The sequence below is a fragment of the Brassica rapa genome, chromosome A02 (assembly GCF_000309985.2).
Source record: "Brassica rapa cultivar Chiifu-401-42 chromosome A02, CAAS_Brap_v3.01, whole genome shotgun sequence".
NCBI classification, from domain to species: domain Eukaryota; kingdom Viridiplantae; phylum Streptophyta; class Magnoliopsida; order Brassicales; family Brassicaceae; genus Brassica; species Brassica rapa.
Window position 1 is genome coordinate 701,198 of NC_024796.2, and position 15,635 is coordinate 716,832.

At 32.8% G+C, this 15,635-nt stretch overlaps 2 protein-coding genes across 5 annotated transcripts; both read left to right on the top strand.

The window, feature by feature from the left end:
• Positions 1-1,138: 1,138 nt before the first annotated feature.
• On the top strand, positions 1,139-12,644 carry LOC103850544 (zinc finger protein ZAT5-like). The gene has a single exon (XM_033284992.1). It carries the CDS (start codon positions 5,797-5,799, stop codon positions 6,853-6,855), a length of 1,059 nt encoding a protein of 352 aa, XP_033140883.1. The 5' UTR covers positions 1,139-5,796; the 3' UTR covers positions 6,856-12,644.
• Positions 12,645-13,412: 768 nt separating this feature from the next.
• Positions 13,413-15,617, top strand: LOC103850547 (NAC domain-containing protein 78). 4 transcript variants are annotated; one of them, XM_018656847.2, is made up of 6 exons: positions 13,413-13,689; positions 13,730-14,031; positions 14,111-14,272; positions 14,439-14,900; positions 14,975-15,065; positions 15,142-15,617. In XM_018656847.2, the coding sequence occupies exons 1-6, from the start codon at positions 13,524-13,526 to the stop codon at positions 15,498-15,500; spliced, it is 1,542 nt and encodes a 513-aa protein (XP_018512363.1). In that variant the 5' UTR covers positions 13,413-13,523; the 3' UTR covers positions 15,501-15,617. The 4 variants fall into 4 exon arrangements, with proteins under 4 accessions (XP_018512363.1, XP_018512364.1, XP_009125558.1 ...); XM_018656848.2 differs by having other exon boundaries at positions 13,414-13,689; positions 14,978-15,065; XM_009127310.3 differs by having other exon boundaries at positions 13,415-13,689; positions 13,754-14,031.
• The last annotated feature ends 18 nt before the right edge of the window (positions 15,618-15,635 follow it).

Consider the following 15,635-nt stretch of genomic DNA (forward strand, 5'->3'; position numbering starts at 1 on the left):
TTATCAAAACCCTCATTAGTATGCATGATACGATTGTTTTGAAAACTAAACACCTTCAGGAAACTTTTGAATTAATAGTTCAGCCTTCAGGTATCGTTGGTTAGTTATGCCATAAGAGTACTTAACCAGATCTAAATAATAGTTTTATATTGAAAAGGTTCAACGTTGATTTAAATATATAATAGTGTTGATATAAATTAACAACTCAGAAAAATGAATACAGTCAGTTCATTAGAAACCATTAGCTAAGAAAATAAAATAAAACCCCTGGGAATAAATGGTCCTTAAAACAAAATGTTACAGACTTAAGCTCACCTCTATAAGACATAGTTACAACCCCTAACCTTCATACTTAAAAATTCATTTACTTGCGGTACAAGTATGAGCTTTCCTAACTTAATTGCGGCGGAGCCACTCGGAATGATGAATCAACACATTACATTGATGGGTTTAATCAGTATTTCTTTCACTACAAATCTATCAAACGACTCAACCATCTTCACCAATCCGCAAATGGGAACTATGGCAACAGTCCGTATCTTTATGGTATATTAATTTTGTGCAGAAGAAATTTAAAGAGGGAAAAGAATATTTGGATAAACTATCCTAAGAAAATAGTGAGATCAAGTCCGATCAATGGTGGAGCACGATTAAGAATTCACGTACTGATTCATGATCCTTTTGAAGACAAAGTATTTAACCAATACGACTACAATGAACCCCCTCAGCCCTAAAAACAAATTGCCACATTGTTGACATCGACAAAGTGATTGTTACTATTTTAAGAGGATGAAACAATTTATTATCTTCCTTCAAACAAGATAATAAAAAAACAAAGATATGCATTTACATTATTTCTTTTCAAACATTAACTTTACTTTATGTATAAGATTTCAACTAAATTTGTTTTGTTGCAACTATCAACTATTTATAAATTGAATCAATTAGTCACAACCACTTATGTTATTTTTCTTTGATCTAAGCAACTTCAAAATAAAGTAATACATTACGGTCGTTAACTACTATCAAATGGATAGAAAAATATTACTCTCTTTCAACATATTTTCATTTTCATATTTTTTAAAATATCTTCTTTACTAAAATCATAAAACAAATTATAAATTAAGACCACTAGTATATAATATTTGAGACACGAAAGATGTCCTCGCATATATGATCGTACAAATGTTTCATAATCTAATTAAGTTGTATATTTGAAAGCCATATATGTTGTTTTTTAATATATACAAATGTATAGTTGATATTAGTTGGTCAGTTATACTCTGTAATATTATTTAAATCTATTAACTCAAAATAATATTCTGGATTTATTTATTGTTATGATTATTTATGGGCTTAATAATGATTTTGTTTAATCTGAAACCATATATGCAATATATTTATTTTTGATGACACTGCAATTAATGCCATATCAATTTAATGTAATTTAATGATTCTTTACGTATACGTATACATATAACATTTTCAAAGAAGTTATTCAGTTTTATTTATTTATTACAATATTACGTAAATAAGAAAACAATTCATGGACAAATTATGATATTGCACAAAATGTTAAGTACGGAGAGGATAATTATAGATTTTGATTAAGGGGTATATTATAAACAAATATAATAACTTTTTATAACTTTACAAATATAATAACTTTTTGAGAAAGTTTATAATATAAATATAACTACTGAAGATATGAATTGCACTTGTTGATTGCTTGTTACTTGGTAATATTCTTGACGTGGAGTGGGTGCTCTTCACATCATGCATCCATGCATTAACGGAATCCGTATATACCTTTTCTGCACATACACACGCCAACATGTGTTTATTTGTGATATGCATTTCTATTTATCTCTTTTATTTTGGTATTTTAATATTCTACTAGATTTTGACCCGCGCTTTAAAAGCGCGGGGTTATTTTTTCGAAATAATTTCATACGAAAGCAATATAAAAGTTGATCGAGTATAGCATTATGTGTGTTAAAAATACTTATAATACAATCATATATTTAATCGTGTAAATTTTGTATGTTCGTAAAATAAATATGAATTTTAAAGATGGTATTTCTAAAATGTGGGATTTTATACTCATAATAAACTACTTTGGAAATATTTTAATAGTTTTTAGTTCTATAAATTAAAGCTTTATATTTTTTTAAAAAACTATATGATTTACAATTATATTAGTTAGGGCTATGGAAAAATTCGGAATCGGAAAAATTGACTCGAATCTGATCCGATCAGAAAAAGTAGTACCAAAACAGTACTAAAATTGGTTAAATATCCGAACATGTTCAAAACTTTGGTATCTAGAGAATCGGAACTAAATCCGTTTCAACTTGAAATATTTCGGATATCTGAATATATCCGAATCAGATTTATATACTTAAATATATTAATTATCCTAAAATTTAATATATAAAAATATTTAGTATATAAGATATTTTGAAGTTGCCTAAAATAACTGAAAATATATATATTAAAAATAATTATAAAAATAGCTAATCAATAATCAAAACACCAATTATACTTAAAATATAAATTAATTCTATTCAAATATTCAAGCCAAACCAATTTATATATTAGGTTTATGTATTTTGGCATACATTATTTTAATTTATATTTAATATATTATTTTATTTTTAGATTTTGAGAAATTTAAAGTATATATGAATTTAATTTTTTTAAAAATAATTTATCCGGGCTATCCAAACCCAAACCGAATCCGCAATGATCCGAACCAAAATTTATAAATACATGAATGGGGCTGATATGTTTAACTTAGAATATCCAAAACCCGAATAGACATGAACCAAACGCAAATGAATACCCGAATGTCCACCCGTATTATCAGTCTTTTTTTCAAAAAATAATTTTTTTCTTAGAACATTATTATTAATTAACTAATATATACTAACATCTTTCTACATTTTATACTAATTAAACTTTTGATTCAATGAGGTTAAATTGATTATAATGTGTTTTATAATTTGGGTTTGGATAAAATAAGAATGTTATTAGTAATGGGCAGTGAAATGTTCTCTAATAATTTTGTTTTCCTACTTGACCCATCAACATTTGGTTAAAATTTGTCAAATATTGATTAACAATATAATCAATCGATGGACCAGGAATATTTATAAAGTAAGTCAATTAGTTTAGGATGTACACAATTTTGTAGATTTGTCAATTAATTTTGGGCCCCTAGATCTTTTGAAATATTCCCAAAATGCTTAAAAGATATATTAATCGAATATGCTGAAAGTTAATGTTCCGGATTTTCTATGTAAGTCACATATGCTGAAGTTACTGCATTTTCCATAACCACAGGTTAGATTTTTAGGCAACTTCCGAAATTGGTGGGTTTAATTTATGAGATGATTATTGTAAACATGGTTTCTACATGTATTATCTATTATCGTATTAAGAAGATGGTAATTATCTGTTACACATATCCCAAAAAATCGATTACATTCGATATATTTAAATAATTATATGAAATATAATTTTTATTTGAGAAGAAACTAACTCATACTGAAGCAATTAAGAAATCTGTTGAAACCTTGAAAAGTTTACCGTATTCATAACAAAAAAGAGTTTGTAAGAAAAAAAGAGTTTGTAATTGACTTACTAACCGCAACGACGGAGAAGAAAATGGGCGTTTCTATTTTTTTTCTCGCTATAACCTTGAATACATTTAGACCAAGACCTGTGTATCTATAGTTTTTAAAAACACAAGAGAACCAAAATAAATACAAAGACATTACACCAGAATGAAACCTCAAATCAGAATAAAAATAAGACCTTGCACTTACTTTGGACCGTCTGACTTGGAAAAGAAACGTTTAACCTTTTAAAATCCATATGTATACCCTGTCCTGAGCCTTGTCTACTGGATATGCAATATGCACTGATGACAATGTGGAGAGTTGATAAGAGTTTCTGCAATAAATCGTAAACACACAGCAGACATGGAAGACAACGGTAAATTTTGAAATAAAACCCCAAACCAATTCCATTAATTCCAAGCACTTGCAAATAAAATGCTAATTAGAAACCAGGTTCCCCCCTTTTCTTGAAAAGATAGTCCTTATTTTTATAAGCAATCAATCTCCTTATTTATTCCTAAGAGACTACCAATAAATCCAAAGCAGTTGTACACTAACCTCAATGATATGATAGAGAATTTCTTGACTCATTTATGAAAATCACCCTTCATAGATCTTGACTTGTTTATGAGAATTTTCTTGACTCTTTTATGAAAATCCCCTTCATAGATGAGTTAGTTTTTTTCTTTTGTATCGTGTGAAGTATTCATGGTTAGTTAGGAATTATTAATTGTTGCTTTATTAAGGGAAATGCAAAGCATAATACGTTGTTTAGTATTGATAGAGAATATTCTCATGCTCAATTCAAATAAATAGTATTAATAATTAGTAATAAAATAAAAATGTAATGTGGTGGTAGTATTTTTCCCTAGTATTTTAATCATAAACGAAAATTGACTATTCTAGCTTTGTTTGTTCAGCTGTAATGTGATGCAATAACTAAGTGGTTCAATGTATATTTATTTAAGGTAAATAATGTCCTACGATTTGGTGGTGAATAATAATTTCTATATAGTTTAATTAATATTAAAAGATAATTTCTGGCATGAATCTGTAAAAAGATTACATGGAAATAGGAGATGGTTATCTGCTATTTATGAAAAAAACAAAAAAAAAATTTAATTGAAATCATAGCTTAAAAATAATTCAGTGGCATGAGATTGTAAATAATTCAAAACTCCAAGGACACCTAAAAAAAGGCCCTTCAGTTTTAATAGTATTGATATATATTTGTATGAGAAACTAATATTATATATATGTAAGTGAAATTTCTATAGTTTTATGGTGGAAATATTCGATCATTTTAACAGATTCTGGAGATTTTTTACCGGTTCGATTGATATCACTAGAGAAATAAATATTTATTTACTATTTTCCAGTACTTATTGTCTCAAATCTCTCTTGAAGACAACCAATTAAAACTTAACACGACTTTAATAACAGTATATCGACATTTACAAGGAGAGATACAAACTACAAATGATCTCAGATTATATTTTTTTTTAAATAGAAAAAGTCATTTAAAGTTATAAATATTTTATATAATTAAAACTACAAGCGTAATGTATGTTTTGTGATAACCTATCTTGCAATGTCTATTTTGAAGTGATGCCTAGGAGTTGTTAAAATGCTCTCATCAAAGTGAAAACTAATTTAAACAAAAAAAACTAACCAAGCTATTTGATATGTGATCACACCAAAAATAAACCGTTATACGGAGTAAGAAAACGGAAAATGAAGTGGAACAAACATATATTATACTATACAGACTGTCTAAAAATACACATTTATTGTTTCAGATGGTTACACACACTCTTTCTCTCTCTTTCTATCTATCTAATTGTATTGTGATCAGTTTGCCAAGTTGGGCAAATGGTAAAAGAGAGACAATAACAGAAGTACTAAAATTTAAGAGGCTACAAAAAGACAAGTCGAAACATATTCACACACTTAAAAAGTTTTTTTTCACATATATTTTTGTTATATACGTGTGGTGACTCTCTTTGACTCCTCTCTTCCTATATCACTCACTATTTATGTATCCATCTCTCCACACATCTCTCTCCATCTCACACACATCTTCCTCTTAACACATTACTATTTATTCATCTCTTCATTATCAACACTAACAAAAATCCTCGTCTCCTGTGTTAATCTTTATATCTTGATCTTGATGGAAGCGTTTGAAGAGGCGATAGCAGCCTCAAAGGAGCAATCACTGATCCTTAAAGGAAAGAGGACAAAGCGACAACGTCCACAATCCCCTGTTCCTTTCTCTAGCTCTCCTCCTATAGTTTCGTGCCACGCACACGACATTGAAGAGGAATACACTGATCTTGATTCCAAGGAAAATGCCTTAGGCAATAATGTGGAGAACCACAAGAAGGATGGTGTTATCACGTCTTCATCTTCGTCAGCCTCTTGGTCCTCTAACAACAACCCAACATTAAAGGCCGAAGAAGACGAGGAAGATCTAGACATAGCCAGTTGTTTGATCCTCCTTTCCCGAGGCCACTCTCTTCCACAGCTCAAGATACCTAACCACGAAACAACATACAACAATAAGACGTATAAATTTAGCAGCAGGAGGTTCCTAGAGACTTCTTCATCTAACGGTGGCGGTAAAGCTGGTTACTATGTTTATCAGTGCAAAACATGTGACCGGACCTTCTCTTCTTTTCAGGCTTTAGGTGGCCATAGAGCTAGCCACAAAAAACCTAAGGCCACCTCCTTTTACTCCAACCTTGAGCACCTCAAGAAGAACATATACGAAAATGATTCACTCGCCACAACCACAACTATTTACAATAACAACAAGAATAGATCGCTTGTCGTGTACGGTAAGGCAGGTAACAACAAGGTTCATAAATGTGGAATCTGTGGAGCCGAGTTTACGTCAGGACAAGCCTTAGGTGGCCACATGAGACGGCATAGAGGCGCGGTTGTTGTTGCTCCCACTGTGACGGTGGCCTTAGCTGCAGCCAACACGGAGTTATCATTGTCTTCGATGTCGTTCGATCAAATATCGACAAAGAGAGCTAAGAAGATGGTGGTGTCATTGGATTTGGATCTGAATCTACCCGCACTGGAACTGGAAGATGAGAATATGGTCAACGGATTCAGCTTAGGTTTTAAGCAAAAACATGAACAAGAACATCAACAGACAAAGCAAAGAGATGAACCAAAGTGTCTTGTCTTGTCTCCTCCTACTTCGGTGGATTGCCATTACTGATTTATTATTAATATATTATAAACCATAATCTTAAGAAAAAAAATTGGTTTGTATATCAAACGTTTATTGTTTGTATAACCGATTCTTCGCTTGTTAAAGACTTGTGAGATTCTTTTTTCTGTTTTGTCTTTTTTAAGAGGAATACTGAAATTTAATCACTTTGTTAGTTTCGATTGTATAAAATTGATATCATGTTCATGTATACTTTGGATCAAAAAAATCTTTAAAAAAAAAACTAAATTAAGTTCATGAAAAGGGCATGACATGGCTCGAGTCTTGTTGTTTTATTTCTTCCTCTCTTTTTTGGCAGTTGTACCAAAAGTTCTCTTTTCTATTTATAATAGTTAATTTGATATTCGTGAATTTTCAACACTTTCTTTTTTTCTTTTTGCTAAATAAAACTTACAAATGTTGATTTGAAACAATGAGTATTTATATATATGGCAGACTTCTTAGCTCGTGGTTTTTATATTCGTGAATTACGACACCAAACCCACATTTAATCATTCGCCTCCTTCAGATATAGTACTTTTTATGTTCTAGTTTTGAAAATAAAGTAACGGATCCTTTTGTTTTCTACAGAAACAGAAACAGATAAGTTATAGTACAGAAAACCTCTACGATATTTTTGGAGAGTATTAAAATTAGCTGTAAAAGCTTTTGTTGACCCAAAAAAAATGATTTTTTTTTAAATGACCCAAAAAAAAAGATATACAAATAGTGCATGCATTCATATATTTGTGTTTAAGTTATTGTCTGTATATTCAATTTTAGTATATATTTGGTATACTATACATTGAACTTAGACCAGTTTATAGTAAAAAGTAACCGCCATAAGATAATCAAGACTATAATAGATCAAAAGATAATCAGTGTCCAACATTACAGGTAGATTAACAATATATTTAACATTTCCAACGTTTATAACAGAAGAGAAAGACAGATCTTGTAACGCATAACCTCCAAAGAGATATATACTAAAACTTGTATAAATACATCAAAATCTCAAATTTTGAAAAGACCGAAAAAAAAACACATTCAAAAATCTTAAACACAAAATTAAGTAGAAAATGAAACGTTTCATAATTGCTCTAATTGTTTTAGGGGTTTGTGTTGAATACACGTTTGGGAAAAACTTGTTTGAGATCATAAACAAGTTCCAAAAGAGGACCAAGCTCAGAGTCCATTGCTATTCAGGAAACGACGATCTAGGGGTTCAATACTTAATGAATGGGCAAGAACAACATTGGAGATTCAACGATGCTGTTTTTCATGCGACAGTCTTTAGATGTGAGTTAATGCATGGATATGAATTCCAGAATTACCAGAAATTCGAAGCTTATAATTCAAAACGGGATAACGATGGGATTAAGAAAAACGTGACATGGTTAGCCGTGGAAAGAGGTCTCTACAAGATTTGGAATCATAGGACTCCTGAGTTTATGTATCCTTGGTTATAAATCAGTTGTCTAATGTTTAAGCTGTTGCAAGTGATGATAAAATCGATGTTTGAAGTTCTTGTAACGCTTATTAATGTTTTTTCTTTCACACAAAAACATTCAAGTAATTTCCTTATTTTGTTTTTTTTTTTTTGAATGAATGTAAAATTTATTCAATCAAAACTGCTATTACATCTAGTGCAACTGTTTTTGATGATGAAATCAATAGAGAAACTCAAAATAAAAACTACAGCCCTTCATATCTATATTCTAGAGCCAAACCAAGTACTTAACCCATCTTCAAGATACTTCTTCCCCTTCCCTTTGACTGCAAGCAGCTTCAATCGAATCAGCTTATCAACACATTTGATCAGCACTCTCTCTTCCTTTGGTTGCTCACCATGTCTGCGACCATTCCTCTCCCTCCATATACTATGCACCAGAGCCTGAAAAACATATCGAATAATGAATAACTCCGAAGCTGTGAAGCTTGATCTTGTCCGGGAGATCACATTAAGTATCTCATTCCATTCAACCGTAAATCTCTCCTTCATAATCCCTCCAATAAGCTCCTTCCACACCTTACTTGAGTAGCGACATTTGAAGAAGAGATGCCAACAAGTTTCCTGCGCTTCATCACATAATACACAAGACGTATCCAATGTAATATTCCACTTCTGCATTCTATCACAAGTTTGGAGCCTATTCTTAACTGCAACCCATAACATGAAGGAGTATTTAGGAGTAGATTGGGGAAACCAAACTCCCTTAATCCAGTCGCAAACTGGCTGCGCCTGACGCATATACAACCATGTCTTCTTAGTAGAAAACATACTAGCAAACCGATTCTCATCCTGCCTCCATAAGGGAACATCATCATCATCATATTAAGCCAATGTATAATAATTACTAGAAAATTATTTTTATTGAAAACATATCATTAAGATATAAATTAACAGCTATTCAACTAATTATAAAATAAATTAAAAAATAACATTAGTTACACATATTTTAATACAATTAAATCTCATAAAAATATTAAATCATATTACATATTAAAACATCAAAAATTCTCTTAAACATCATTTCTTTCGAAATGAAAAAAAAATATTTTAATTCACTAACATTTACTAGTTGTCCAGAAACAAAAAAAAAATCACTAAACATTTGCTATGTGCTATCATTTGATATAAATTTTCAGTGGTAATTTATAATGTTTTTTCTAATATTAATCTTTAACTGTATAAAAAAAAACAGCTAATAATAGAAGGGGAATTGGAGCCTATGGACATGAAAAAAACCATAATACACATAATAGCTATTTTCCCTAACGTTTCTATACACGGAGTTATATATACATATTAATACTGTAATACCCTTTAAACTCAACCGGCCAACCTGCTACCAAAATTAATTAAAAAATAAATTTTTAACTGCATAAAAAGTATCTCGTGTCTTACCTCTATTCACAATTCCCTTTTCATTTTTGTTGATAATTTTTCGAGGTCGAGTGCTTTCCGGAACCGATTTGCTCCAAATCCCCCCCTCTCTACCTTCAATCGACATCTTTTCCATCTTCTTCGTGCTTCCTTTCAATCGTGTTCGGCGTTTGGTTTCGCGTTAGAGTTCTGCGTTAGAGTTTCAGCGGCGGTTAGTAACACATCCTTCCTATCCAACTTCACAAACTCGATTCTTCTTAGATCTCTGAAATTTTTGTAAATTCTCCCTTGTTTCCGTCGATTCTCTTCGTTTTTGCTTCCTCTGTGTTTATTTTCTTCTATTTGGGCTCATCTCATAGTATACTTATCTAATTTAAAACCTCCATTCCATTTGGGATGTAATAGTATACTTATCTAATTCATATATTCCATTTAGAATAGTATCATCGTTTCTGTTGCATACCATCGATACCGTTTACAGAATTAATCCCTCTCATCGGGCTTTGCCAATTTGATTGAAGGTTTAGATTTTTACGAGTTGTGTGAGAGTTCCTTTAATTTGAATTATCTTTGTGTCAGTGCTGCAAAATAAGTAGTGTAGTAATTTAGGGGAAGATGTGTAGAATATCACAGCTTACAAATGCTCACTAAGTAGACATAGTATGATATTTATAAACTCGAGTCCATTTGAAATGAAATAGTATTCGTATCGAATTGAACTATTTCACTTAAGGTAGTATCACTTGCTGTTCTGCTTTTCTTGTCTGGTATTTCTTTGTTTGTAACGTATTTATTGTATAGTCATTTTGATTTATGCTTTGTGCGTTTGCTCGTTTTGTTTAGTCTGTCAGCCTTTTGAATTACATAGAATATCATTGTTTTTCTAGCATTATACTTGTTTGTCTCTGTCACTGATAAATATACAATCTTTTCTATGGTGAATGTCAGACCTGGTAGGTAAATTGACTTCTACAATTTAAAATCGGTTGTGTTTCCCTCTGATGCTCTTCTTCTTTCTTATCCTTGAAATTGGGATTTTGTATCAGTGATGGATAGTACATAGTGTAAAAATAGTGATTATTTTGTAGAATAGTATCTGCACGAGCTGAGTCCACATATGTATATAGCGCACTTATTATGTTTATATGTATATAGCACACTTATTGTGGAATAATGATTATTTTGTGGAATAGTATCTGTCACATGGAATATAAGAAAGTTATACTTTCACATTATTCTATCTTATATGAAATCATAGTTTTATATCTTATTCATTTCCATCTGATAACTATACTTATTCTATTTTGAGTGCTACCTCATTTCTATATTTAATATTATAATTCCCACCTCTTATTTCATTCTACAGGTTTGGTATGAACGAGTTAGGCCTTCTATGTAGATTGTTAGAGACATGCTTTGAATCCACTGGCAAGAAAAGAATTAACAACTAATTCAATCTTCGTTGGACTGAAGTGATAAAAAATGCATTAGAGGATGAGGACCTGGCGATGTTGAATGCATCACAGTTTGGACAAGTCTTGCAGATGGGGTCCTATACCTTCTCTGTTATGCTTCTTCATTATTTTCTTGCACGACAGTTGATTCTTGAGAAGGACTTCGAACTCTGGTGGCTTTTCGTGGGAAAACCAATTTGTAATGCTACATAAGCTTAGCTTTCGTGGGAAAACCAATTTGGGGAGAAGGGTTCATATCTGATGTGTAGGCGTTGCTATTTATATACCATACTATTTATATACTATACTATGTATTATACTATGTCTTAACCCATTGCATATTTCATGTCTCTTGAGGAATGTAAATAGATGACTCATGTATTATGGCAGGTGGATTTAATTTGTTGTAGGTTTGGGTTGCCTATGTATTACATTTTATATTTCCCTAATTTGGGTTTAGTGTGTAGTGAGAAGTGTTCTATTACCATCCCCGTTAGCTTCGTATTTCATGTTACCCATAAGGCATGTAAATACATACCTCTAGTATTATAAGCGGTGGATTTAATTACCCGAAGGTTTGGTTTGCCTATGTTTTGGGGTTTATATTTACCTAACTTGGGTTTAGTGTTTAATGTCAAGTGTTCTATTACCATCCCCATTAGCTTTGTATTTTATGTTGCTCATGAGGACTGTAAATACATGTCTCCAGTATTATGGAAGGTGGATTGGGGTTTATATTTCTTTAACTTGGGTTTAGTGTTTACTGTCAAGTATTCTATTATCATTCTATTAGCCTTCATATAAAGAAAACGACGTGGTGATTTTGTGACCCATAGTAACAATAAAAGAATTTTGGAAGCGCGTGAAATGAAACGGCAAAATAGAAGATAAAGAAACGTATATTCTATACTGATTGCAAGCGTTCCATACTAATTTGGGTAAAATAGTATCATTGTAAATCCAATTCTAATTGAAAGAGCAGCAACACTGAAAAATTTAGAAATAAACTAATGAACTAAATCACTAAACCCAACTTAGAAATAGAAACCATTGACACAATCAATGTTTAAACTAAATAAAGTGATAGTAGACCGTCTTATGTTTCTAAGGATTACAAAGAAGGTTAATTCTCATTTAACAACTACTAATAAAAAAAATCAAAGTATACTATTTTATTTAGCGGCGAACTATACCATATGCTAAAGTATAAATGAGTAAGTTAATAATTATAAATATGTCTTATAGGGTTACGTATACAATTGCACAATCTATTACGAGAATGCATCTATTCTATTAAACCCGTACTATTTAAAATGGTACTATGTACACAGTCGATCCATGTTTGACCAACATGAAATAAAAAACTAATGGGATGGTAACAGAATACTTGACAGTAAACACTAAACCCAAGTTAGGGAAATATAAACCCCAATCTACCTTCCATAATACTGGAGACATGTATTTATAGTCCTCATGAACAACATGAAATACAAAGTTAATGGGGACAGTAAACACTAAACCCAAGCTAATGTATATTCTATACAGATTGCAAGCATTCCATACTAGTTTGAGTAGTATCGTATCATTGTAAATCTAATTTCATATGCTAAAGTATATATGTGTAAGTTAATAATTATAAATGTGTCTTATAGGATTACGTACACAGTCGCCATAGGGTAGATTACCTTTTTTTTCATGGCCATTATAAATTTATTCCCGTAAATACTCCACTGTCTTTGTTCGTGATTATATTACTAAATTACAAACAGGGTTCTATTCTACATTAGTCATGTCGAATGGAAATGTCTTCCATATATTTGAACTTATACTATTCTATGTAACATATATGGTATGGAACTACATTTTTGCATTTTCCGTTAAACACCGTTGTTTCTTTCACACTTAAGCTTTTCATCAATTCGTTTCTTTCCATGTTTTCATTCCTTTGTCTTTGAATATGATTTACCAACGCGCTTTCTAAAGTGTGTCATTATTATTAAGGACATAAAATCACCACGTTGTTTTCTTCATGAGTTGGAACCGGTAACTTCTTATGTAGAAGGACATAACCGGCAGAAAAGCAAGCAAAAAGCGAAGGAATACATTACGTCAAAATCTTGTCCATTCCCTTGACTTCTTTTTTTTTTGTGGCTACTCAGCCAATAAGCCCATAATAGAAACCAATAACTAAAAGTGAATATATAAAATAATGTCGTAATATATACTAATATATACCAGTGATCGTCTCTCTGTTTCTCATTTCTTTCTTCTGAAAACCCTAATTTTCTCAAATCTGAATTATCCATAAAGCTTGGAGCTTTCTTGCTCACCGATCAATGGGTCGCGGCTCAGCAACCTCACTCGCTCCCGGGTTCCGTTTCCACCCTACAGACGAAGAACTCGTCCGCTACTACCTCAAGCGCAAGGTCTGCAACAAGCCCTTCAACTTCGACGCCATCTCCGTCGCCGATGTCTACAAATCCGAGCCTTGGGACCTACCAGGTTAGGACTCGAATTGGGTTTAGCTCAATCTTCAAATTAGGTTTTGATTCGATTGTGTTTGTAGACAAGTCGAAGCTTAAAGGCAGAGACTTGGAGTGGTACTTCTTCAGCATGCTCGATAAGAAGTACAGCAACGGCTCCAAGACGAATCGTGCCACTGAGAGAGGCTATTGGAAGACTACAGGGAAGGATAGGGAGATTCGTAATGGGACGAGAGTTGTAGGGATGAAGAAGACGCTTGTTTATCATAAAGGTCGAGCTCCACGTGGCGAGAGGAGTAATTGGGTTATGCATGAGTATAGGCTTACTGATGATGAGTTGAAGATTGCTGGTGCCCCACAAGTAAATAAGATTCGTTTGAGTGTTCTTCTTTCTACTTTTATGAGAATGGATTCAAAGTTGTTGAGTATGTTTTGTGTAGGATGCGTTTGTGCTGTGTAGGGTGTTCCAGAAGAGTGGTACAGGGGATAAGTACGGTGCTCCTTGTCTTGAGGAGGAGTGGGAAGAGGATACAATGACGTTTGCACCTGAACAAGAGGCTCTCAGTGAAGGATTGGGTGTTGATGATGATGTTTATCTCGAGGTTTGTGTATGAAGTTTTTGATGTGGTTACAGATATGGAATATGATAGTTGATTAGGGATGTGTGTTAATTAGCTTAGGTTTTGGCTTGTTGATGATGATGATAACATACATTTCTACATTATCTTATGGTTAAGATTCATTCATGGCATTTCTTTTGTGTTGCAGAAGCCTGAGAGTCTGGTGGTTTATGATGCCATTCCTGTTCAGAGTAATTACTGTCCTGGAGAATCAAGCAATAACGTTGAATCAGGAAACTATGAAGACTGTGGAAACTATGTTGTGGACTTTGAACAACCAATTGAGGAGGAGGAGGAGGAGGAGCAGAAGCCTATTATCCGGGACGGTAGCATTCAGCCTTGTTCTCTGTTTCCCGGTGAACAAATTGGTTGTGGTGTGGAAGATGAGAAGGCAGTGAATCTGGAAGCTTCCAACGATAATGTGTTTGTGGCTGATACTTGCTACGGTGACATTCCTACTGATGATGCCAGCTATATGCCTGAAGAGCCATTCATCGAAGATGATTTTAACTTTGAAGATTATCTTAACTTCTTTGACGATGAGGATGCTCAGAATTGGTCTCTTGATGTTTCTCAATTGTTGGGATCTGAAGAAGGACTCGACCAGAAAGTAAGCTTCTATGCTTCTGACTTGCTTAGTTTCTCTTTATTTGTTGAATCCTTTCTAACTCACTCTTACATCAGCAGCCTTCCCCTGAAGAACTGGAGAAGGAGAAGGAAAGTGGCGAAGGATCTTCTTCAAAACAAGATGCAGATGTCACTGACTTGGATTCAGGTAGATGTTCATACATTCCTCTTCAAACAAATCATTTGATGACAGATTCTAACTCTTCTGAAACTAAATCATGCAGCTTCAAAGCACCCTTTCCTCAAAAAGGGCAGCCACATGTTTGCTCCACCTTCATTTGCTTCTTCCCAGTTCCAAACAAAGGAAGCTGCAATCAGGCTACACGCAGCGCAATCTTCAGGTTCGGTTCACGTTACTGCAGGTATGATCAGAATATCAAACATGACAACTCTAGCGGCGGAGAGCAGTATGGGCTGGTCATATGACAAGAACGGTAACCTCAACGTAGTCCTGTCTCTCGGCTTGGTCCAAAGCAAGACTGGAGGAACTACAGCAACAAGAGCTATGTTTATCTTCATGTGTTTTTGGATTCTCTTACTTTATGTTAGCTTCAAAATAGGAACCATAGTCTCTGCTCTGTAATAGCATCAAAAGTTGAATCGTATGGGGAAAAACTTTTGTAAGTGTTTGTACCTCTCTAATTATGTAGACTTCAGTCTGGCAGTGCTTTGCTGCCCAATAGCTTGAGTTCTCTTTACAGTTTCTAGCTTTGAGCGT

Bases quoted from the DNA above. Each gene is read 5' to 3' on its own strand.
- LOC103850547 (XM_018656847.2), top strand. From the start codon at position 13,524: ATGGGTCGCGGCTCAGCAACCTCACTCGCTCCCGGGTTCCGTTTCCAC. The intron at 14,032-14,110 runs GTAAATAAGATT...TGTTTTGTGTAG, and splicing joins AGATTGCTGGTGCCCCACAA to GATGCGTTTGTGCTGTGTAG. The intron at 15,066-15,141 runs GTAGATGTTCAT...TAAATCATGCAG, and splicing joins TGTCACTGACTTGGATTCAG to CTTCAAAGCACCCTTTCCTC.
- LOC103850544 (XM_033284992.1), top strand. From the start codon at position 5,797: ATGGAAGCGTTTGAAGAGGCGATAGCAGCCTCAAAGGAGCAATCACTG.